Below are 24,469 nucleotides of genomic sequence, written 5' to 3'. Positions count from 1 at the left end.
TAGCTGTCCTAGGCTGTCTCAGTCTGAATAAACTCCTATGCTAAATAAAAAACTCTAGCAGCTACCGTATTCTAGCATTCATTTCTAACCATGTGTGATATGCAACATAGGTGGCAACAATAGTTACAGATACCGTAGTCGGATGATGGATCTCTTCAAGCAATCAAAGAAGAATGCAAATAGATTGGAGACTATAAATAATTTTTTTTTTCTCTTGCTTTTTTTAAGTGCACCGTTAAAACAGGAGTGTCTACATGAAAGTCCACGGTCTGATGTAATGTAATCACAGCCGTTGTTGCCTTTTACTGCTGTGTCTCACGTATAAAAAATGATCAGGCCCGAGGCTCCGTCCGCCTTCACTTCGGAGTTCTCCTTTTTAGCTCCCCATCCGTCAAAGAAGGGCCAAAACCCTAACCCTAAACCCCTCATCCTCGATTCCCTTCCTTTCTCTCCCTCTCTTCTTCCCTTCGAGCTCTCTAGATTTTGGCCACTCTCCGGCGGCCGTATCGTCGGCGGCGGAGGCGGAAGAGATGTATCTTTACAGCCTGACGCTCCAGCGGGCGACCGGTGTGGTGTGCGCCATCAATGGGAGCTTCGTCGGCGGAAGGACCCAGGAGATCGTGGTGGCCCGTGGAAAGACCCTGGATCTCCTCCGCCCCGACGAATCCGGCAAGATCCAGACCCTCCACTCCGTCGAGGTCTTCGGCGCCATCCGCTCCCTCGCCCAGTTCCGTCTCACCGGATCCCAGAAGGACTACGTCGTTGTCGGCTCTGACTCCGGCCGCATCGTCATCCTCGAGTACAGCAAGGAGAGGAATTCCTTCGATAAGGTCCACCAGGAGACCTTCGGCAAGTCCGGTTGCCGCCGCATCGTCCCAGGACAGTACCTCGCCGTCGACCCGAAGGGCCGCGCCGTCATGATCGCCGCCTGCGAGAAGCAGAAGCTCGTCTACGTCCTCAACCGCGATACTGCTGCCCGCCTCACCATCTCCTCACCCCTCGAGGCCCACAAGTCCCACACCATCACCTATTCAATTACCGGCGTCGACTGCGGCTTCGACAACCCCATCTTTGCTGCCATCGAGCTCGACTACTCCGAGGCTGACCAGGATTCCACCGGCCAGGCCGCTGCCGAGGCCCAGAAGCACCTCACCTTCTATGAGCTCGACCTCGGCCTCAACCATGTCTCCCGCAAGTGGACCGAGCCCATAGACAACGGCGCCAACCTCCTTGTCACTGTCCCTGGCGGTGGCGATGGCCCCAGTGGCGTCCTTGTCTGTGCTGAGAACTTTGTTATCTACAAGAACCAGGGTCACCCCGATGTCCGTGCTGTTATCCCTCGCCGGGCTGACCTTCCTGCTGAACGTGGCGTCCTGATTGTTTCAGCCGCCACCCACCGCCAGAAATCTATGTTCTTCTTCCTCCTTCAGACTGAATATGGCGATATCTTCAAGGTCATTCTCAACCATGAGGGCGACCGTGTCACCGAGCTCAGGATCAAATACTTTGACACCATTCCTGTCACGTCCTCCATGTGCGTCCTCAAGTCAGGGTTGCTATTTGCTGCATCAGAGTTCGGGAACCATGCGCTGTACCATTTCCGGGCCATTGGGGATGGGGATGATGTAGAGGCCTCATCTGCCACGCTGATGGAGACTGATGAGGGCTTTCAACCAGTGTTCTTCAATCCCCGGAGATTGAAGAATTTGATCAGAATCGATCACATTGAGAGCCTCATGCCCATCATGGACATGAAGGTGCTGAACCTGTTCGAGGAGGAGACCCCACAGGTATTCACTCTCTGCGGCAGGGGGCCACGCTCATCTCTGCGAATCCTGAGACCTGGGCTGGCAGTCAGTGAGATGGCCGTGTCACAGCTTCCAGGTGTGCCAAATGCAGTGTGGACAGTGAAGAAGAATGTGAATGATGAGTTTGATGCTTACATTGTTGTGTCCTTCGCAAATGCAACTCTGGTGCTTTCTATCGGTGAGACTGTTGAAGAAGTCAGTGATAGTGGGTTCGTCGACACCACCCCTTCGCTTGCAGTCTCATTGCTTGGTGATGATTCTCTGATGCAAGTCCATCCCAATGGAATCAGGCACATCAGGGAGGATGGGCGTATCAATGAGTGGAAAACACCCGGGAAGAAGACCATCGTGAAGGTCGGGTCGAACAGGCTCCAGGTTGTGATTGCTCTGAGTGGAGGGGAGCTTATATACTTTGAGATGGATATGACGGGCCAGTTGATGGAGGTGGAGAAGCATGAGATGCCCGGTGATGTAGCTTGTCTGGATATTGCCCCAGTTCCTGAAGGCAAGCAGAGGTCCCGTTTCCTTGCAGTTGGTTCATATGATAACACAATTCGGATTCTGTCATTGGATCCTGATGACTGTATGCAGATCTTGAGTGTCCAGAGTGTGTCATCACCTCCTGAATCCCTTCTGCTTCTTGAAGTTCAGGCTTCTACTGGAGGAGAGGATGGTGCTGATCATCCAGCTAGTGTCTTTCTGAATGCTGGCTTGCAGAATGGTGTTCTTTTCCGGACTGTTGTTGATATGGTTACCGGTCAGCTCTCAGATACAAGGTCGCGTTTCTTGGGCCTGAGAGCCCCCAAGCTCTTCTCTGCTAGAGTAAGGGGCCGTCAGGCAATGCTTTGCTTGTCCAGTCGGCCCTGGCTTGGGTACATAGATCAGGGACATTTCTTGTTAACACCTCTTTCATATGAAACACTAGAATATGCTGCATCATTTGCTTCGGATCAGTGTGCTGAAGGTGTCGTTGCAGTTGCTGGAGATGCTCTGAGGGTCTTCACAATTGAGCGGCTGGGAGAGACATTCAATGAAACAGTCATCCCTTTACGATACACTCCAAGGAAGTTTGTGCTACAGCCTAAGCGAAAAAACTTAATTATCATTGAAAGTGATCACGGAGCATTCACTGCAGAAGAGCGTGAAGCGGCAAGGAAGGAATGCTTGGAAGCAGCTCAAGTGGGTGAAAATGGAAACCCAAACAATGGGGATCAGATGGAGAATGGTGCTCATGGCGGTGATGATGATGAGGATCCTCTTTCTGATGAACAATATGGTTACCCAAAGGCAGAGGCAGATAGGTGGGTGTCTTGCATCAGGGTTCTTGATCCAAGAACAGGGAATACGACTTGCCTGTTGGAGCTGCAGGATAATGAGGCTGCATTTAGTGTCTGTACTGTGAACTTCCACGATAAGGAGTATGGGACTCTTTTGGCTGTTGGTACGGCAAAGGGATTGCAGTTCTGGCCCAAGAGGAGTCTTGCTGCTGGTTTCATTCACATATATAAGTTTGTGGATGAAGGAAAATCTCTTGAGCTTGTGCATAAGACACAAGTAGAAGGAGTTCCTCTTGCATTATGTCAGTTTCAAGGGAGACTACTTGCTGGGATTGGACCGGTACTCAGATTGTATGATCTGGGTAGGAGGAGATTGCTTAGGAAGTGTGAGAACAAGCTCTTCCCCAATACGATTATCTCCATTCATACATACCGAGATAGAATTTATGTTGGAGATATGCAAGAGGTATGGCTTGCTCTGTTTCTATATTCTTGGTAATTTAACTTGTTTAGAGTTAGGAGATCGTAATTGGCACAGATGGTGATGAACGAGTTAGCACAATTGCACATGGTAATGGCATTGGCATAATTCTTGTTTTGTTTGCTGCCATTTTCTTGTTGCTCAATATTGAACATCTAAAAATTTGACTTTTTATCATTTCCTTGTTCATTACTAAATTCTGTGCATAAAAACATGATTGGAAGTGTAAGTCCTCCTTTCTGTCCCAAGCAATATGACATTTTAGGTTTTCTGAGAATTGTTACTTTGTGTCAAAGCCAAGGAATATACTACAAAGGTTTTATAGTGTTTGGCAAGGAACAATAAAATGAATACGTAAACCAAATGGATGCAGGTTTGAGGGGCTGACTTTCTCAATTTAGCTATCAAAGTTGCTTGGTAAAGATAGAATTATATTTGTTTGGTGATTGAAGGTGAATGAGTCAGTTTTATATTTCGATATTTAATGCATGTTGGTCCAATTTGTCAAAGCATTTCCTTCTCCAATGCTAAATTCTGTGCATAAAAACATGACTGGAAATTTAAATGCTTCTTTCTTTTCAAACAAACTTAACTTTTTAGTTTTGCTGAAAATGGTAATCTTGTGTGCAAGCAAAAATGTATATTGCAATAAGTTTTCTGGTGTGTCGAAGAACAATGAAATGGATATGTAAATTAAAAGGTCTGCAGGTTGATAAGGGGCTGAATTTCTAAACTAGCTAGTATCATGAGCTAGGTTGCTATTATTTTCTTGTATAGAAGTTGGTTTGCAGTGATATAATTGAATTTGTTTGGTGACTCAGTGAATTTGTGTCGGTTTTGTGTTTCATTATGTTACAGATGTTTGTCCAGTTTGTCCAACCATGAAAATAAGATTTTTGGATACATCATGATGAGTATTTAATTAAAAGGGAATGAGAATATCTTTGTGCCATGAGTCTAGACTAAATCGGTAAAATATGACTTGATTAATTTACCAGTAGCCTAATGTTTCATGTATGAAAATGATTTTCTTGATCAGGGGATGCTTAGCTTATGTCAACCTAAATAGCCATCATCTCATTCATGGCATTAATAAAGAAAAAAGGCAAAGTAACTTACCACCCATTATCATTGTCATGTTAGACATTGCAAGGAAACGAGAATACCTATGATGTGAGGTCGCCCCATGAGTTTGACGAAGTGAGCAAGATTATCAGTTATGAAGGATTCGAGATTTGTTTATGTTATCATGAGGTTTCATGTGATAGTTATTCATCTGGGCTTCTGGATGAATGAATGTCGACTGACCACATTATTAAACCATTATAAGTAGATCTTGTGACTTGTCCGTATGTGAATTGATTTGTCTTGCTGGAAGCAAGATCATGTTCCGAAATCTTTAACAAGTTTGACTTAAAAATAAATTGTGTGGATTTAGGCCTGCTGTAGCCAAATTAGGTTATGTAGGTTAACAACAACGTTTTGTGTAGCCTCTGATTCTGACTCTTTTGCCAGCATGCTTTCTGTTCGTAGCGCTGCAATTATCTATCCATCTATTGTAAGTAGTTGCTTCCACCACTTTAATTATACATGATGGACATATACTTGATTCTCATGATTTTCAGATATTGTCAAACAAGTGCTTCATATCTCATTCAAGTTCTCATTTGGAAGGTTAGATATAGATAATGCTATGCAAATGAGATGGAGCATGTTTGGCAACATAAGCAAACACAAATAGCGTTAGGGTGCTAGAGAGTAATAGACAAATAAAAGAGCATAAACATAAAGCTTCTTATTTCTGGGTTTTCAAAATATGACAGAGATCACATGATGTAATCTGTAGAATAATTAGAATTTGCAGGCTCGAATCTGGATCTTATTATCTTATATTGAGGAGTGAACTATATTGATAGGATTAATTTTGATCTTGATACAGAAAACCGTATTATAAGAGTAGATGATCTTTATAAGGCGATCTGAGATGATATGGATCCACCCGCGCGGCGCGGGGGGGGGGGGGGGGGGGGGGGGGGGGAGAGCAGAAGATTTTGAATCAAGCTGTGGAACATTTGCTTCCAGATCTGTTTTTCATCCAAGTATGGCTGCAAAAGGTCTGCAGAGGAAAGGAGTAATGAGAAGTTGGGAACAAAGGGATTTATCCAGAGCTCCCCCATACACCCTCTTTCAATTGGTGCTCAAATTCTATCTATTAGGTGCAGCCATCCCATTTTCATGATCAGCAAGGTGCTGATTCTATTGAATTTAGAATGACAAAAAAAATTGTTACTATTTCCTACCTGTTGGAAAAAAATACATAAATAGAATGAAAAATAAGTAAAATCAACTATTGATTTTGGTCTTTAAGGACTTTTAAGTACAGAAATAGAATGAAAAAAAAGCAAAATCAACGAAACAAATCACTATTTCCTACCTGTCAGAAAATAAAAACAAGTAATATAATATTCAAATTCAGAATGGCTTGATTCCTCTGATATCACACATGAAATTATGGAAACTCACTTAAACTATGAGAAAAACCATCTAATGTTACCAAACAACAAGCTTGTTACTAAACAAGGCTTCTCTGAAGTCGTAATAAGGCTTGATCAACACATGTTCGTTGCTAAATTCCCAACCATTTTCTTTCTTTCTTGCTTGCTTTTGTGTAAAACTTGATTATGATTTATTTTCTTTGCAATTTGTACCTCCAACCATCTTTGGTGAAGCCAGTGTATCCCTTTCACTAAAGATGGGATACATATTGGAACATTTTCTCTCGATCTCAGCTTTTTGTTTTTTTTGTCCGTATCTGTGTTCGTCTTGATGTCAAGTGGAATATGTGTTTTCTCGAGTATTGTCTTCTGTAGTACAATCAAAATACTATGATCTTCTTAACATGATGTTTGTAGCCATCATGAGAATGACATCTCAGAGCATGTGATTCTTGGACTTCCCAATAAAGAAGGAAAGCAGGCATTGATGCTTCAGGTGATTCAGTCATGACCCATCCTAACTGATATGGAGTCACGTTATGTGCCATTCATCAAATTTAACTTTTCCACTGTTTTTTTGATATGAAGTTCTTGGGGCTGCTTCCATGAACAATCACCTTGACCAACTTTCTTTATGAGTCACCATTGTTTATAAGATACTGGTGCACTTCTAGTCTGTCCTTTTGCTTAGCAATCATTATAAACTTTTTAACAAGAAGAGCTTCTTTTCTCACTGACCATTTCACCCCATGAATTGTGTTCTTTTTGTAATTTTTAAGATGCCCGATCATGCTTCAGAATCAGCACAAATGTGCCTTATTGTTTACAAGTAGAATATACTGAGATAGATTGTTGAGGTCTTATCTCCATTTGTCAATAACTATCTGTCCTTCACAGTGCTCAATGTTGATTTTTTTGAACTTTTAACGATCAAAGGCGTAGCATGTGATGGAGGGGTTGAATTTTCGCATGCAATCCTTCAATATGAACATCTTCTTGGTGTCTGCAATAAGAGGGTCAAGCTTGGCACTTATGCCTATGGTAAAATATCTATATGATTTGGTGGGATTTTCAGTCATTTGATGGGATCTAAAGTGGTCACAATTTGTGGGCTTCAGTTGTGATGTTATCTATTTTCTTCCAGAAGTGAACTGTATTGATTGAATTCATTTCATTGGATAAACAGAGCAATCAATGCATACATATGTATGTACGTACATGCATAGACAAGCTTCTATGTGATATTAAATATGTATTTTCGTTCAATTTACTATCACCAACTTTTTGTAGTTAGTATTTCTTATGGTATGCATTGCAATGTGGCTCTTTGCGTTTCTATAAACGAATACATTTTTCTTCATTAAATTTTGACCCTGCCTCATTTCTCTAAACTGTTTAATAGTCTACTAGAACCCTGGAAAGTTGCTTCTTGATTGCGTAAGTGTGCAGATTGCTTTGTATGTTATTCTATGCAACAATGGACCTTCAAGGTGTTATGTAATCTTGGGGATATCGAGAAATTTGTTGCCATTTAAGGAGTTGAGATGCCTGGTTGACAGCAGCTTCGCAGTCTATAAAGTAAACCTCCACAGGTGGGACGTAGCTTATTGGTATTTGGAAGTATTCTCAACGACAGTAAATACTGATGCAAACCACAGAGTATGCAGAATCATTTTTTGGATGTGCCGCTATTTGTTAGTGATCTTAGGGGTAAACATTAAGTTAATTTTTTCCATCACCATCCAGCCTTATCCCAACAACCTGGTGTCGACTTTGTGGATCCTTACTTATAAAGCATTTCTATTTAGGGATTGAGTTAATTTTTATTGGACTTGTAATATTACTTTGTATGCTTGTGCATGTGTATGTATGTTTGTTCATGAATTATTTTAAATATCTATTCATGTGTTATTCTGTTATGCAGATTATTTGTCTGAAACTTCTTCATGTTGCTAATTACATCAGCATGTTGGGTTTTTTTTTGCAGTCTTTCCATTATTGCAAGTACAGACGGGACGAAAACCAACTGTATATATTTGCAGATGATTGTGTCCCCAGGTGGCTTACTGCATCGCACCACATAGATTTTGACACCATGGCGGGGGCAGACAAGTTTGGGAATGTGTACTTTGTCAGACTGCCGCAAGATGTGTCAGATGAGATTGAAGAAGATCCAACAGGAGGCAAGATAAAGTGGGAGCAGGGGAAGTTGAATGGTGCTCCCAACAAAGTGGAAGAGATTGTGCAGTTTCACGTAGGTGACGTAGTCGCATGCTTGCAGAAAGCCTCACTAATACCTGGAGGGGGGGAATGCGCAATATATGGGACTGTAATGGGCAGTTTAGGAGCGTTACTTGCATTCACCTCCAGGGAAGATGTGGATTTCTTCTCTCATCTAGAAATGCACATGAGGCAAGAACATCCACCATTGTGTGGTAGGGATCACATGGCCTTCAGATCTGCTTATTTCCCAGTCAAGGTGAGTTCTCTTCCAACTTGTAATTACTGTTTTTATTTATTTGTGCCTTAGAACACCACCCTACTATATTTTTTTTAGTAGCTTCATTCTGGGTACTCGTCATTTTTATGTTGGTCCTATATGTTCTTATAATGGGAGATATTTACCTCAAGTAGATGAAATAGCAGTTCCCAGCCTGCCATGATTGCGATAGTTAATAAAAGAAACACGGTGTAACTGAACCACACCAAAGTTCTTCAGAGGTTTAGTACTCAGGATAGTACTTCTATGGGCCCCTTTTTTCACTAGGAACATTAGGACAGCCATCTATGTTCCTTTAATTTCAAGTAATCGTTTGGAGAAGGAACTGTTAAGATGCACCATGACTACTATAATTTGATGCTATTTTCACTCATTGTGGATGGTAAAAGTGCTTCAACATGACACTAGTGACACTTCTCAGATTGATCATTCCCTGAATGCACATCAACATGCTGCAGCATCTCATTGCGATTACTTTTTAGGGGGAAAAGGATCTTTCGTCCGAACATAAGCTACTATTTGTTCCGTTAACAATTTCTTGGAAGTCGCATATCTATAGGTGGTGCGGTAAAATTACGATGTATCATGCATGTAGTTGGATGCACTTGTTCTCTCTTCCCGTCAGGCCTCAACTGACAGTTGCCTATATGATTCAATGATTCTGCAGGACGTAATTGACGGTGATCTCTGCGAGCAGTTCCCAACCCTTCCTCCTGATCTGCAAAGAAAGATTGCTGATGAACTGGATCGGACCCCAGGAGAAATACTGAAGAAACTCGAAGAATTCAGAAATAAAATCATTTGAGAAGGCATTAATAATGAATGTAGCAGAAACCATGTACCTCCGCCTATGTGCTGTGTGCTCCTTACTGCATTAGTTTATCTGGAGCATTGCATCTATCAATGAGGTTAACAGCTGGATCTGATTTTACAGTCAGTGCTGCGCCATGACTGAAGTCTGTGTTTAAGGGTTTTTGTTTTTTCTTAAGGTCGCTTGTGTATGAGGTATTAAGTATTAACCAAACATCCCACTATGTTATAGTTATTGATACTTGGTAACCTTAACCTGAGAAGAATTGTCTTCATGTCATCTTCATTTGAGTTGCGCTTTTATCTCTTCCCTTTCCTCTTGAAGTACTGATTTTCATTTCCAATGACCATCAAATCATCAATCAAGTGTTCCATGACTTGCCCGAGTGTAAATATGAAAACTCTCGAGTTTACTGTTCAAAATCCTGAGATATATGTTTTTACTGATGATCAGGTGCTGAAGAAAATTGTTCCTACAACAAATTGAGCTGGACAAGTTGTCAGAAAAATAGAAGCCTCATATTAGAGGAAGAAATGATGATGGTGGTAAGAGGGAGGTTCACTGCACTATCTCCTATCTATGTTGTTAAATTCTTGACTTTCATTGCTGATTAATCAGCAAATTACCCAAGGACAATTAAATGATCCTAATATACATTTGAAAATAAAATATGATGTGTATATCCCCTTTTGATCCTGCATTTTTCATAGATATATTTTTCATAGGAATATATTTAGAGTGCAATGAGGAAAATAAAATGTTGCAGATTTTAAATGACCTTTTCATCATGAGCATTGTAGCTGCATGCCTTTAACAAGCTGCAGATAGCTGCAAAACTTGAGAGAATTAGTGCGATAGAAATGTTCTCCCGCGTAGTAGCCTCTACCTTTATGGAGAATGTTCGAGCCCGTGCGAGCCCGTGCGATCATTTGGTTGAAAATAAGGCCCGTTCCACTGGGCTACCACCTCTGGGGCTTGGGGCTTGGGGCTAGGTTTGATACATACGTACATCAAGAAATCAAGAAAAAAACCTAGGTTCCGACGAAGGCACCGAGGCTCGCTCCAAGATCCAAACCCTTTACCATCGCCGAAGGCCGAAGGAAAGAAAAATCCAGAATCCACGAGGATGGGGTCGACGCTGGCGAAGCCCTCCCTCCGTCCTCCGTTTCGCCTCCTCGCTGGCGCCGTCTCCACGACCCCCTGTGCCCCATCCCTCTCTTCTTCTTCGTTACCGTTTCCTTCGCCGCCGCCCTTCATGGCGGACTACCTGGTGGACCGGCTCGGCTACCCAAAAGAGCAGGCTCTCGCCTACTCTAAGACCCTTCTCCGCATCACCTCCCCGGAGAAGCCCGACGCCGTCCTCGACTTCCTCCGCCGCCGCGCCGGCCTCTCCCTCCCCCAGCTCCGCCGTTTCGTCCGCTGCCGCCCCGCCATCCTCAACGCCGACGTCCCCTCCAACCTCCTCCCCAAGCTCTCCCTCTTCCATTCCCTCCTCTCCCACGCCCACGCCTCCCCCGACGCCCCGCCCCCCAAGAAGCTAGCCGCCCTCGTCTCCACCTGCGCCCCCGCCTTCGGCTACAGCGCTGCCGCCCGCCTCGCCCCTGCTCTCGATCTCCTCCGCTCCCTCTTCTCCGGCGATAACCGCAAGGTCGCCTCCGCCCTCCGCCGCTGCCCCCGCCTCCTTACCAACGACCCCAAGAAGGTACTCGCCCGCAACCTCGCCGTCCTCCGCCGCGGCGGCCTCGACGCCGCCGCCCTCGTCGAGAAGGCCCCCATCGTCCTCATCCTCAGCCCTGAACAGCTGGACTCGGCATTCCGAATCGTGGAAAAGGAATTGAACATCGACAATGCCTCTGTCGCCGGCTATTTCGATGCTGTTTACCTGGCAACCTCCTTGTCCGAGACGGCCTTCAAGAACAAGCTGGGAATGCTCAGGAGCTACGGATTCAGTAATGCCGAGCTGCTCACCTTGATCAGAAGGGCTTCTCTCTTCTTCCGGCTCACCGATGAGCACATGAAGAAAAAGCTGGAGTTCTTCATTCACACTGTTGGCTACACTCCGCAGTCACTGCTGTTGAACACCTGGCAGCTGCTCTTCAGCCTGGAGACTAGGATTTTGCCAAGATATGAGCTGCTGCGGGGCCTCCAATCAAGAAAATTACTCCGAGGAAATCCCAATTTTGCAAAGGCATTTGTCATGCCTCGAGAAAGATTCAATGAAGAGTATGCCTACAAGTTCAAGGATGGCGACGGCTCTGATCTTGTCGAGTCCTACATGAACAGCCCAGCATTTGGCAAGTCAACCCCTGAGGATGATTCTGGTTCCATTTAGGAGTAGTAACTGAGATGAGTGTACGAGTTGATGGTGTATATGTCTCCATAGTCGTTCTGCTGGTGTTTGAGGAGAGTAGCTCAAGCTCTAGTTAATATCTAAGCTGAAGCCTGGAAGGACTTCAAGTGTCGAACATATTTCTTGGTACCATCTAAGACTTTAGTTTACTGGTTTTCAGAATGCAACTTATGATATTTTTTACTCCTTTGTCTAACAAGAAAATTTTATTAGCTTAGGAGATTAGAAAAGTTCTCATCCCCAGTTTGGATATATCTATATATATGTTATTCTGAACTTCATTTCTTAGAAAACAAAGGGATGGTATACAGAGATTGCATTTGGATACCATACTAACAACATTATGCTCGTTACAGCTATTATGAAGGTACTTTCCCATTTATCTTTTAGTTTTTTTATATATCTAGATCAGTGTCTATTTGGTAGTACATTAGTACATGCTAGATGGTAAGATGTTCATTTAGTAGATTGTCACTATTTTTTTAATGTTTGAAGCGGCAGGATGCACAAATTTCAAGTAAGACAAGCTTGAAAACTATATTTGTTGTTATCATATTTTGGTTTTACAATTTAGGTGAATATCCTAGGATCAAGCAATTTGCTTTCTTATACATGCATACAAAACATGGGAGAAATGTGTACAGCACGTTCAAAATAGTGCTACTTGTTACTTCTTTTTTTTTTCTCTCTTTTTTTCTCTCTTATCTTTGATACTGGAGGTTCTTAGATTTGAGATTGGACTTTAGGTGTGCAGTTGGAAAAGAAATTTCGATAGATGTAAAGGCTATTTGGTGGGGTGGCTATGACTCTTCTATGTGTTATCGGAAGGTGTATGATAACGTTTGGTTTGGATGCTATGCCAAGCATATATTTGGGTTGATGGAGGAACTATATGAAGATGGAACCTCTTTTTACTCATCTAGGAGGTAAGAGGTGGACAACTTGATGAACTGAGTTTGGTATTGTTTGTTAAATCACCAAATTGAAGATGTTGGTACGTTGTCTAGAAACATTGCTTTTTCTTCCACCTCTTGAACTTTAGGCCTTTGAATATATCATTATCTTTGGAGAGATGTTATTTTTTGATGATCGCATGAGTAACGAAGCAGTTTTAATTATTTCATAGAAGATGAGTGATTCTTTATCATGTCATGGATTTTACATGACTCTGTGCAGATGCTAATGGAGGCTAGAGTTTCAGTACCTTTTTCTAAAGACTTGAAGGAATTATTGATTGTAGGATTTAATGTCCCTTGCTTGAATTTAAAGTTTTGTTTTTTATGCAAATTAGTGTCAGGTGAAAGAAATTTCCAATTTTGATGGTGATAAGATTTTGAACTTTATGATTGCTACCATCTAATATTTTTATATCTGGAGATTGTAGTCATCCTGGTACTCTGCCAAGACCAAGATGGACGCAGATCCAAGTTTGTCTCACCTCTTATATGGAATGTTTGGGCAAAACATGAAATGACTGATATCTTGAGATTTGGCTAAAATTTTAGGAACTGGGAAATTGGAACTCCACTAATATAGTAGGAACAAGATTAATTCCCATTTAATATATTGATTTGAATAAGTAACAATTAGAAAATTAATTTGAACTGCAGAAGACTGATTAGAAATATTTTGATATCATATTGGTTGATATATCGGTATACACCAGTTTACATTGTTGCAGATAATATGAGCCAAGATATTAATTATATCATATTGGCTTGTGGCAGGTACCAATACCAACCGAAATATCACTTGACATGACAAGCTCGCTACATTTCTATTTGAGGCAAGGATGTGAACATAAGAAGTGTTTTGTCATCTCTGTGATCCATCTTCTTGCCTTTCAAAATTCTCAATTGAGATAGAGGAAGATTTGTCTCCTCGAGTAGTCTTCCTCAACTTGGGAAATCTAGGCAACGGCTCCTAACATATTTCTTTTTTTTTTTCCGATAAAGAGATTTTGACTGGTAGGTTTAAGAAGGTGTTAGAGAACTTGATTAGTAAATTTTAGTGGAAGGGACAATTTGACGTAGCGGGAAAAGGAAGGAGCAATTTGATCTACGAGGCTATGCTTCGAAGATCAACACACAAATAGAAAAAAAATTAGATTGAAGAATTCTTCCCTTGGTGAAAGAAATTTTTTCTAAAAGAATTTTATTAATATCTTAAAAGATACTTTTACAATGTATTATGCACATATTTATTGGACATGTTGTCTTAACCCTAATTCGGGCATTAAACTCGATAAAGAATTATGCTCAAAATAGAACTCTACAATAAATTAAAAAAATAGAATTATTTTATTATAAATATGAAAAATTAGCTAAAATTTGATATTGTCCCTAATGAAAATTTTATAAAAAAATATGCTAAAAGTCTTTGAACTATGCTTACTATAGTCTTCGTCTGCAAATCTGCCGGTTTTTTCGATGCTTAGCATGATCTAATTGGTCATAGTACCTGTTGGCTACATCTTATGCTGCATCACAATTTATATTGAATGATTTCTTATTTGCTTTGGAAATCCTTCATTGTACTTATGCTTGAGGTGAGCGGGATGGTATGCGAGCATTGGTACGGAGCCTTGTTACGAAGTTGATTTGTCTTGCCTCTGATTCATCCTAAGATTTTTGCTTTTCTGGTTAATGGTACAACTAGATAGGTTTTGGTTACAACTTGGCTAGGTTTTTTATGTTAATAGTTGAAGGGTTGTGTAATTGTTCTGAAGTCAGCGAAGGACCTCGCCAGCACAACCTTATTTTCTTTGTTTGCTTTAGAACGTCATGTTTGTCCAATATAATCTTTAGTACTTTGCCGAGATGAGAATTTTATCTATTTCTTTAAATGATTGGAGATTAAATTTGTAAGCCATACAAATGATGGATGATTGAAAGATTGAGTGGACAAGCTCCGAGTGCTTGCAAGAGAACTATCTTGGTGTTTCTTCTTGCAAAAGGGCGGGGGTTGGTTTTTGGGAGCCAATAATGGGTCATTTCATTTATAGAGAGGCCCATCTGTGTCAATGCCATTGTCCTGTGAATGCTCAATATTAAATTAGACTTACTATGAAATATGCTTATATGGGCAATCAAAATAAGAAAGGCTTAGAAGAGGAGTTTATTAAAAGATTAATATTAAATTAACTTACTGCTTAATCATAGGTCTGTTCAAGCCTTCAACTAGCCTTGTGAGGAGTGGACACTTTTCTCTATGGCCACCATTAGAAGATGGATGGTCATTAAACAAAACAGTTTATAAGCACCACTACACAGCATGCATTATTTGATGATGGCCGTTCATCGAAGGCTAAGTGCAGCAGGCGCAACGCAAAAGATCCTAGTTGCCAAAACTTCATGGCCAGGAATTTTAATAAGTCGAACTCCCACCAACTAAAAACTCGATTGATGACAAATGTGACAAATCAAATTACCAGCACATCCATGTCAAACTGATAAGTCGCATCAGCCAGATGGGCATTAAAACAAAATACAAACGTTGCCTCAGATCAGGTCCTGAACAGAAAGGCAGGTGATATTGTTGCAGAACTAGATGCTTTCAAGGGCCTGAATGATATCAGCTTTCAGGTCCTCAAAGTCCTCAACTCCAAAACTGAACCTGATCAGGTTGTCCTTGATACCATACGTGACTCTCTCTGATGCACTTAGATCCCTGCACCACAAAGAACAAAAAACAAATCAGAATGCCTGTATTAAGAAAATATAATAATATTTTTTCCCATCACACCAAATGTTGAGTTATTTTCTCGATCAAAATCCTAGACCTGCTGAACTAGTGAGATTTTTTTTTTTTTTCAGAGGGGTTATTGGGCGGGTTGGTTTAGATGTTAGACGTCAATACCCTTTAAGATATGATATTAAATTGCATAGTTCAACGCATGGTAAGGTGGTTCTTGTTATTAATTGGGTAAATTGAAAGGGGCAATAGTACCAGTAAGACATGATGGCTGGCTGGTCTACAATACTCTCACAGCCTCCAAAGGAAGGTGCAATGTAAGGTATCTTTAAAGAATCAACAAACTTCATCGTAGTCCTCAGGTCTCCGGCTACCTGCACCGCCAATATAACCACACACAAAAGAAAAAGGATTAAGGTAAAGAATGTGGCTGTGATTTTTTACAATCAAGGTATATAGGGGTGATAAACGCACCTCAAAACTAACCACACCACCAAAACCAGTCATTTGTTGTTTGGCAATGTGATGCTCCGGATGACTAGGCAGACCAGGATAATAGACACGTATAATCTGGCAAAGCGCCCAGTCAGATATGACACAAGTATAAATTATGTAAATGCAGCAGCAATGCTAAATTAGCATGAAACAATATACTATTTTGAGTCATCCATATAATTAATAAAACATGAAATACTGGCACCCAATAACAATACAATAATAGATCAATTTGAAATTTTGAGGATCTTTGAATTTGAAAACATCTCCAGTGAAGTTGCTAGCAGCAATACAATTTATATTGACAAGAATCTAAAGATGGAGATAATGGGGACATAGCCTCCTGACTTGTATAGAGTAATCATCAGCTAATTCAGAATTCATTCATCAGAATTTGACTTGTAAGGAAGATTCTTGACGAAGAAACTAGAAGTAATATTTATCAGATCATGTGCGTCACAAGAATCTATAATATTAATCCAATCAGACATTTTTCTTCAGCTTCAATTCTAGCAAAACTTTTCTTTTTCTTTTTTTTTTTTTGCTCCACAAAACTTTTCTTTCTCATGTGCAAAAGACAGAAGTAACAACAACCCACACAATTATATAATCATACATCATAGCACAATGATAAAAAAGTCACTTGACGGGCTGTCATCTGTGTTCCATTATTTGTTCCTAGATGGTATTTTCAGCTGGTATACTAAGCACTGCTTATACTGGAAAGAAATTTAGGTTTTGACCATGAAATCAGCAGTCTTGGAGAAGGGGAAAAATCAAATACTCATAAGATATACACAGCAAATAAGAGAAAATTATCAAAATGATAAAATGTATTATAATTCTCCAGACATTGCATGAGGGCATGGAAGCCAAAATTTCTAACACTGAAACAAGGAAGAGAATGGTGGTCGGGGGAGATAAGATGCTCATTAGTTCATGGCTACCTGCATAACATATGGCTAAGGACAATGGTCACGAAATAGGTTATGATTTATGCATTCTGACACAGCAATAAGTGTCTGGATCACTTAATTTTACAAGCATTTATTTGGTGCCTCTTTATTTATTTTGAGGCAACATTATCTGTTCGTATTGTATGCAACACTTAAAGGAGCAGAGATAGAAGTTGGCCATGAAATCAGTTGTCTTGGGGGAGAGAAATGATCAAATACCTATATATAAGCTGCTGAGGAAAAATTATACAAATAACTGAGTAACATCATTCACTAGGCATCGCACAAGGAGATGAAGGTCAAAATTCCTTAACAGTAACACTGATTCAAGAAACGATTAGGGTTACTTCTTAAACTCATGGTTATCTTCAACATTCATGGCTAAGGAAATCAGTTGCAAGGTAGGGCTTTGAGATATGTCTTGGAAAGAGCATAAAATTACAACTCAATGCAAATACAGGAGCCTTGCATACTAGCAAGCTTCAAAATAGAAAAAGAAAAATAACAAACTATAGAATGTCAAAAATATCTCAAAGACATAAAGAACGACATTATGAAAAATCTTATGAATAATTAGAGAAAATCTGCAAAAACTGATACACATGTATCCTGATGTTGAGACGAAATTAAAACAAAAAAAAAAAAATTGAAGGAAAAATTGATAACAAATCCAAATTTCCTTGCAGTAAAATACAGGTGCATGCAGAGGATGGATCGTTTTTGTTCCATGTATTGCTATTTTTTATAGTAAATCTTCATGCAGGTCCAAAATTATCTCATGAATTAATCAAAATTTGGATCAACTCCTGCTAACAAGCTATAAAAAACTTCTAGAATGACAAAAATAGCAAAAAAGGAAAAGCCAACAGTACCTTAGGATGTTCCTCTAAAAACTGGGCCATCCTTAATGCGGTATGATTCTGTTGCTGTACACGAAGATGCAACGTCTTCATACCTCGAAGGATCATATACGCAGCATTCTGGAAAGGAGAAGCCAAGATAACAGAAGTTAATTAGCAAACAGTCTCAAGGTTCCAGCAGTACGAAATAAACTATTAGACCATAAAGTCATGCCTCCTGACAAACACACTTTAACATGTCACATTCAAGAGTTTGATGCCAACAACACCAGTAATGCATGTTGCATAACCAAGGTTTTAAGTCTCGGCGGGATGGGGCGTCCCGACTGTCCCATCCCATTTCTATGAGAACACAAGACCAGGACGTGGCCAAAACCCATCCATCTGGGGAGAGAAGAAGAAAGAGGAAGAGGAAAGAAAGGAAGGAAAGATGAAGAAAATGAAAAAGTACAAGGAAAGAAGAAGGAAATAAAGGAAGGGAGAAGAAAAAGAAAGGAAGGAAAGAAAGAGGGAAGAAAGGAAAGAAAAAGAAGGAGAAAAAGAAAAAAAAAGGGAAGGGATAAGATAAAAAAGAAAAAGGAAAGGAAAGAAAGAAGGAAAGGTAGAAGAAAAGGAAAGGAAAGGAAGGAAGGAAAGAAGAAAAAGAAAAAAATAAAGAAATAAAGGAAAAAAGAAGGGGAGAGAGATGGAGGATGTCTACCGAGATGCATAACCGAAACTACCGCCGGGTTGGGGCGGGCAGCAGGGCATCCCATTCCATGGAGAAACTGGAAAACCCCTATCCCACAGGATTTAAAACCTCGGCATTGACCCAATTTGGAATATTCCCCCAACAAAGAGATTATCCAGTTCGGAATATATGTAGAGGAAGATCCTTGGGTGAGTTGTCCACATAAAATATGAGTCACATATGACTAATTTCAAGAAATTTAAGGATAGAAGCCAGTGGAAGGCAACATTTTGTATCATGCAATTTTTGTGCTTAAAGTTATCTTTTTTTTAAAAAAAAAAAAAACAACTACCTGCTATAAAAGCCCCACGTGGGAATTGATTTGTCAGATTTAAAATTACATAGGTTCACTTAAGCTATACTAACACCCATTTTCGCACCTGCCTCTACTTTCCACATACATGATGGCAGAATACATGAAACAAATATATTTATTAAGCTATTTTATAAGCCCGCTGCCTACCATGTTTACTTACAGGATTGAGAACACCACCAATGACATGATGATACTTGCGAATCTTTGAAATCAGTTCCTCTGAACCACTAATGCAACCTCCAAGAACCTGAATAAGTTATTCCAGAATATGAGAAAGTGCAAAAGAGCGAAGAACTCAACAGACATACAAAATGAAATGCTCCATTAACTCACATCATTGTGACCAGCAATGAATTTAGTGGCAGAATGCAAAACAACATCAGCCCCTAAAGTCAAGGCCTTTTGATTGAAAGGTGGTGCAAAGGTACCATCTATGCAAACCAGTGCTCCTTTGCTGTGGCAAAGTTTTGAAACCAACTCGATATCAACGCAACGAAGGAATGGATTAGTTGGAGATTCCGTGAAGAAAAGAGATACCTGTGTAAAAATGTTGTATTAGCTTAGTGCAACCATAGAAATGAAAAATAACATATAAAAGAGAGATTGTAAACCAGCAAGCAACACTATTCACAAACATTATTCTGATCCAGAGCACTTCTCAAGGCATCCATATCAGCAGGATCAATCACAGTTGCCTGCATTTTGAAGATATGAAGTATTAGAAAAATACATGATAACAAATGGGTTAAAAAAAAGTTAGACTTGTACAATATATAAACAAAACTATACATAGAAGCTGTTTAATTTGTCTAAGATTGCTTTTTTAAACTCAGAGTGATTTTAGGAAATAAATGAATGCATTGGATTGGATACAGAAAGAACGCAATTACATACTCGTACGTAAGATGAAAATTTTGGCTATACAATTCATATTTTAAATAAAAATTCTATTCAGCATAGGCACAAGACAATTTTCTTACTACTGCTGGCATCCAAAGATATAAGCCAGGTTAACCATTTTAACTTCTTTATCTGAAAGTGCAAGGTAATGAAAAGCATGGTTTTAAACCATGGAATGCATATTTGTATATGGGTGTCAGGAAATTTAACTAAATTAGTTATTAAATTATTGGATCAGGCATTCCATATCCGAACTGACAAATTAGATCATCAGGTCTGATTTTGTAATCCATAAATAAATAGAGTACACAATTCTAAAACTAAATAAATATAGAGCACACATAATAAATAGCTGATGAAAAGGAAGAGAGGAATATGAGCCAGCCAACAGGTAACATTAGCCATAAGCAAAAGTGCAAAATGCAAAAATTGAATATTACAAGTACAGCAGTCAGCTGAAAAGTGAAAACACATTTTCCAATCCTTCAATCACCAACTCTAAAACCAGCCATCAGAAATGACAACGAGCGAATGCAATAGAGTAAGCAAAAACCAAATATATAATGAGTTGAAAAACATAACTTAGACGCTAAGGTATGTTAAAAACATACTGTCTACATCTGAGTGCAAGGGCACACATTATATTTATTAGCGTCAAGACAGGTAAAACACACACATTGTGCCTACAGCTATTAATACTGAATCTAGTATGAATATACAGATTCAACATATAGAGTACATAACATATGATGTAGGTAGCACTAGTTGGACGCCTATGTCCATCTTGAAAGATAATCCATGTCAACATATATCTGCACGCTGGATATGCATCAAACTTTTTATATGTGTATCGAATCTCGGATTGTGGATAACTCAGACAGGTGGAATGTCAGATTCTTCCATTACTGAGTCTGATGTAGTTCTCAGACAAGTCACAAGACAACTGAAAGTAGGCTCTGGTGATTCATGGAGTTTATTTAAGGACGAAGGCATTAAGAACTTTGCAAACTGTTGCATGACATTGTGCTTCAGCTAGGTTTAGGCTCCTGATTAGGAGCATGTTCTTTGACAACCAATAATAAATAAAAATAGCACATGATCAATGTCAAAATTCTTGATATATACGAGTGATCACTTGCTAAAGCCAGTAAATCATCACTTTTTTTTTTACTTTCATCACACATTCTTTAACATACTTGTGACCACTTTTTTGCATATGAAATCAAGAGTGACATCATCATGGTTATAGGAGTCAACTAAGTTCTAATAAGCAAGAAATAACATTGAAGAAGCACTTGCCAATTGCATGAAACAAGTTAATAAATATTACATTTTCACATTTTCCATTCTACAACATCAAACAATTAATTATACAATTTCATATTAGTTATAATTTAATTTAAAATATTTTTCCCTTATGTATCCATGTAATCATGTTATTTGCTCTTGCCAAGCCACATACTACTTATTAACATATACTCTCATATCCATGTCCATGCAAGACTGGATATATATTGCAAATATGTGTTGTTTCCATTGCAAGAGTAGTCAAATGAAACCCATAGTTGTATGTTTTCGTAGTCATTGCTTCAGATCTTATTTACTGGTGAATACAGTCATGCAGTCTCCACTACAGTATACTCTTGCTATTACAGATTGCCGATTAGAGAATTAATTAACCTGCAGGCTGCAGAATCCGGCAAATCACATCAACCGACATCATCTTACATTCTTATTGATATACTTATGCATGACCATTCAAAGTACATGATTCCAGAGCTTATGTAACACTGCAAGTCTATGCCACATGGGAATTCTGGCAATGAGAAAACCGCAGGACTGGGACATCATGACACTGTCCCAGCTCCTGGGATATAAAAGAGGACCAGTTCTACATCCAACAATTCATATGGTAGTATACATAGAACAGTAGTAATCATAGAAGATATAAAATTACCAAAATCCCCATCTTCGGAAGCTCATTCTGGATGAATATCCTTGTCTTCCTGTAACAATCAGTAGTTGTAATGATATGTCCACCAGCAGGAACCAGTGCGGTGAGCATAGCAACACTAGCGTACATGCCCGATGACACGAATAAGGTAGATTCAGCTTTCTCTAACGCACTGCTCCAGCAAAGAAATGACATTAAGTTACTCTAGAGAAGTAAAAGGTGCAAGCCAAAGAAACCACATGCAAAGAAAAGGTATCCCATACCTCATCTTCTCCTCCAAAGCCTCTGTGGTTGGGTTTCCGTATCGGCCATACTCAAAACTCGAATGCCTCCCCTCCTGTAAGGGATTCATAAAGAACACCTTATTTTTCAAGAAACTCCGGTAGCTGTCTCCAAGAAATCAATCACGCACCTTGAAATCGATCAGCTCGTTGGAATTCTTGAACCAGTAAGCAGAGGTGTTAACAACAGGGGTGGTGATCGCATCCGTGGTTATAACACGCCCTAATCTCTCGCCTGCACAGATCAAGATCCTGAGATGAAATGTAAATCACAGGATCCATCTCCAAGAAAGAAAGAAGGAAAACCGGGATTTACTTGCTAAAAATCACTTTTAATATCAAACTGAAGGGGAAAAAAAGAATAAGTAACAAGATGAAAACAACAAAAGAAAACCTCTTTTCAGCGACAGAAAAAAAAAAAAGAAATAAACCACCAAGATTTGCTTGATTTGAAGGATGAAATAAAAAGGGCCAGGGAAAACATCGAAAAATAACTTTCTTTATGAATAAAAAGGGAAAAAGGAGAGGACGGGCTACCGGCATGAACTGCCAGGCTCCCGTCGGAGCTCAGCAACGCTGCAATTGCGGCGGCCTTGGAATCGGCTGCCCGGATCTGCGACGGATCACTAGTACCGTCACCACCGACGAGAGTGGGGACGTCTGCCTCAGCTGGGATCGCGACCGTCGCTGCGCATGCATCTGCCTCAGCTGGGATCGCGACCGTCGCCGCGGCATCCGCAGCGGCGGAGGCGGAGAGTGGGGTTTCCGGGAGGGCAGAGTTGTTGGACCACGAAGCGGCGACGATCTGGGCGACGCCGATGTTGCTGCAGTTGCGGCGGGCCTTAGTGCTGAGCTGCCGGACGAAGTTTGGGGGGAAGCGGAGGATGAGGCCGGAGGCCCGGCAGCCGGGAGAGAGGAGACGGGAGGAGGCGGCGGCGGGAATCTCCGGGCGGGGGAGGGCACCGGAGTCGCCACGGCAGTCCGATGCGGCGGGGAAGAGCTTCGGGAGGCAGCAGCCGGAGGAGACCGCCATCGTCGGGGTAGGGAAGAGAGGAGAAGGCAGCGGCGGCAAAGGAAAGCGAAATCCCTACCTCACCTCTCCTCTTCAAAAAGGAACCGAATGAAACAGGAAACGAAAAAATAGGGGCAGGCGAAGAGAACGGGTTCCTTTAGCAAAAAAAAAAAAAAAAAAAAAAAAAAAAGAGAACGGGTTCGGGTTGTATCTTCCGCGCAAAAGAATGATGGATCTTCTTTCGCGATATCATCCGTTGGATCGCAGTCCGCACAGCATTCATCAGTCTTCACGGATATCTCAAAGCGAAGATTACGCGATCCATCAGTAGATTCGCTGAATCCTTCTTTCGAGCCAAAGATACAACCCTTACTCGAAGAGAATACGGTCGGCGCAACAGCAGGCATGGCGACGGGGTCGGCGGGCCCCAGCGTTTCTCGGATCCCGTACGATCGGATGGCAGCCAGGTTATTTGTTAGTAATTTGGAATTGAATAGATTAATTCAAGGTTGCAGGCGCAACAGAATGTTTGAGGAAACATTTGACAAATCTACAATTAGGCTCGAAAAAGAAAATTTAAGTAAATTTATTTTTTTTCCGTTAGAAAAACAATTTTTTCTTGGACGCCTTAAAAGCTGATGGGAAAAAAAAAAGATTGTGGAACTAGGCCATTACTTCCACCTTTGTGGCCCAAGTTCGAAACTCACCGACGTGGATTAAATTATGAAAATCGGATGTTTTCTGCTCGAACACGTAGGATGGAAGGGTTTATTGGTCCGCTGATAGCCTCGGTGGTGCCAGATGTGACCTATTCACACGGAGGATTCGTGCCGGTGCTTAGAGGGGTAACCAAATCGGACCCACAGATGAGGAAGATATGAGTAAAAACGGCTGGCGTGCACAACACATGATCAGGTCTGCCCGTATCGAACATTCTTCTGGTAGGATAGGAGCTGCTACGTAGAGGTGTGCTTGTCTCTTCCTCTTTCTCCTCCTTCCTCTTTCAAAAGCCAATATATATATATATATATATATATATATATATATATATATATATATATATATATATATATATATATATATATATATATATATATATTGCAGAAAAGTTGCAAATCATTTATTGCCAGCTTGATTTATATGCAGATATAAAATTAGAGAAAAAAATAATAGATTAATAATATGATGCTCTCTCTCTCTCTCTCTCTCTCTCTCTCTCTCTCTCTCATTCATTTTTATAGCATTGTTATGGTATGAGGGCAATTCATAGAGATCATGAAATATCAGTGTGATTGAGGGAAAAGTGGTAAAAGAATGCGAGCAGAGCATATTTGTTGAAACTGTTAATGTTGGCTGACAGTTTTGGGTTAGTACTTATATTTCATTTTATTCAAGTAATTTTCTACATTTTACAAAGTTTACTTATATAGATTAATAGAGCTAGGTTACTTGCACACATCAATATGTCTATAGCACTATATGTCAACAAACTTCATGTTTTAATCCAAAATCATTACCATATGATGTAAATAAATATTAATCTATCTCTC

The 24,469-nt window shown here is 40.4% G+C and overlaps 3 protein-coding genes across 5 annotated transcripts; 2 read left to right on the top strand and 1 right to left on the bottom strand.

The window, feature by feature from the left end:
- Positions 1-285: 285 nt before the first annotated feature.
- Positions 286-9,651, top strand: LOC103714849 (spliceosome-associated protein 130 A). The gene is made up of 3 exons (XM_008802283.5): positions 286-3,551; positions 8,049-8,540; positions 9,229-9,651. The coding sequence occupies exons 1-3, from the start codon at positions 531-533 to the stop codon at positions 9,364-9,366; spliced, it is 3,651 nt and encodes a 1,216-aa protein (XP_008800505.3). The 5' UTR covers positions 286-530; the 3' UTR covers positions 9,367-9,651.
- Positions 9,652-10,326: 675 nt separating this feature from the next.
- Positions 10,327-14,459, top strand: LOC103714850 (transcription termination factor MTERF8, chloroplastic-like). 2 transcript variants are annotated; one of them, XR_015973801.2, is made up of 3 exons: positions 10,370-11,848; positions 12,469-12,648; positions 13,450-13,825. XR_015973801.2 is itself a non-coding variant. In XM_088712016.2 (1 exon), the coding sequence occupies exon 1, from the start codon at positions 10,499-10,501 to the stop codon at positions 11,702-11,704; it is 1,206 nt and encodes a 401-aa protein (XP_088568142.1). In that variant the 5' UTR covers positions 10,327-10,498; the 3' UTR covers positions 11,705-14,459. The 2 variants fall into 2 exon arrangements, 1 of the variants encoding a protein (XP_088568142.1); XM_088712016.2 differs by having other exon boundaries at positions 10,327-14,459.
- A 627-nt stretch (positions 14,460-15,086) lies between these two features.
- On the bottom strand, positions 15,087-23,365 carry LOC103716376 (cystathionine gamma-synthase 1, chloroplastic-like). Of its 2 annotated transcripts, XM_039134328.3 has the most exons (12): positions 22,611-23,046; positions 22,445-22,571; positions 22,039-22,142; positions 21,890-21,963; positions 21,630-21,798; positions 19,408-19,467; positions 19,106-19,309; positions 18,933-19,019; positions 17,739-17,846; positions 15,890-15,985; positions 15,671-15,789; positions 15,087-15,391 (listed from the first exon to the last, which is right to left on the bottom strand). In XM_039134328.3, the coding sequence occupies exons 1-12, from the start codon at positions 22,938-22,940 to the stop codon at positions 15,268-15,270; spliced, it is 1,602 nt and encodes a 533-aa protein (XP_038990256.2). In that variant the 5' UTR covers positions 22,941-23,046; the 3' UTR covers positions 15,087-15,267. The 2 variants fall into 2 exon arrangements, with proteins under 2 accessions (XP_038990256.2, XP_038990255.2); XM_039134327.2 differs by having other exon boundaries at positions 22,445-23,365.
- Between the last annotated feature and the right edge of the window lie 1,104 nt (positions 23,366-24,469).

Source organism: Phoenix dactylifera, chromosome 15 (assembly GCF_051530095.1).
Source record: "Phoenix dactylifera cultivar Ajwa chromosome 15, Ajwa_hap1_PhDact_Kaust_v1.1, whole genome shotgun sequence".
In the NCBI taxonomy this organism is placed as follows: domain Eukaryota; kingdom Viridiplantae; phylum Streptophyta; class Magnoliopsida; order Arecales; family Arecaceae; genus Phoenix; species Phoenix dactylifera.
Note: the sequence above shows the minus strand (reverse complement) of the source record. Positions and strands in the feature narration are given on the sequence as shown.

Excerpts from the sequence above, each read along its gene's own strand:
- LOC103716376 (XM_039134327.2), bottom strand. The coding sequence starts at position 22,940 with ATGGCGGTCTCCTCCGGCTGCTGCCTCCCGAAGCTCTTCCCCGCCGCA. Across the intron at positions 19,020-19,105 it reads TCATTGCTGGTCACAATGAT|GTTCTTGGAGGTTGCATTAG; the intron begins GTGAGTTAATGG and ends TAACTTATTCAG. Across the intron at positions 15,790-15,889 it reads GTGGTGTGGTTAGTTTTGAG|GTAGCCGGAGACCTGAGGAC; the intron begins GTGCGTTTATCA and ends TTGGCGGTGCAG.
- LOC103714849 (XM_008802283.5), top strand. The coding sequence starts at position 531 with ATGTATCTTTACAGCCTGACGCTCCAGCGGGCGACCGGTGTGGTGTGC. Across the intron at positions 3,552-8,048 it reads ATGTTGGAGATATGCAAGAG|TCTTTCCATTATTGCAAGTA; the intron begins GTATGGCTTGCT and ends TTTTTTTTGCAG. Across the intron at positions 8,541-9,228 it reads CTGCTTATTTCCCAGTCAAG|GACGTAATTGACGGTGATCT; the intron begins GTGAGTTCTCTT and ends ATGATTCTGCAG.
- LOC103714850 (XM_088712016.2), top strand. The coding sequence starts at position 10,499 with ATGGGGTCGACGCTGGCGAAGCCCTCCCTCCGTCCTCCGTTTCGCCTC.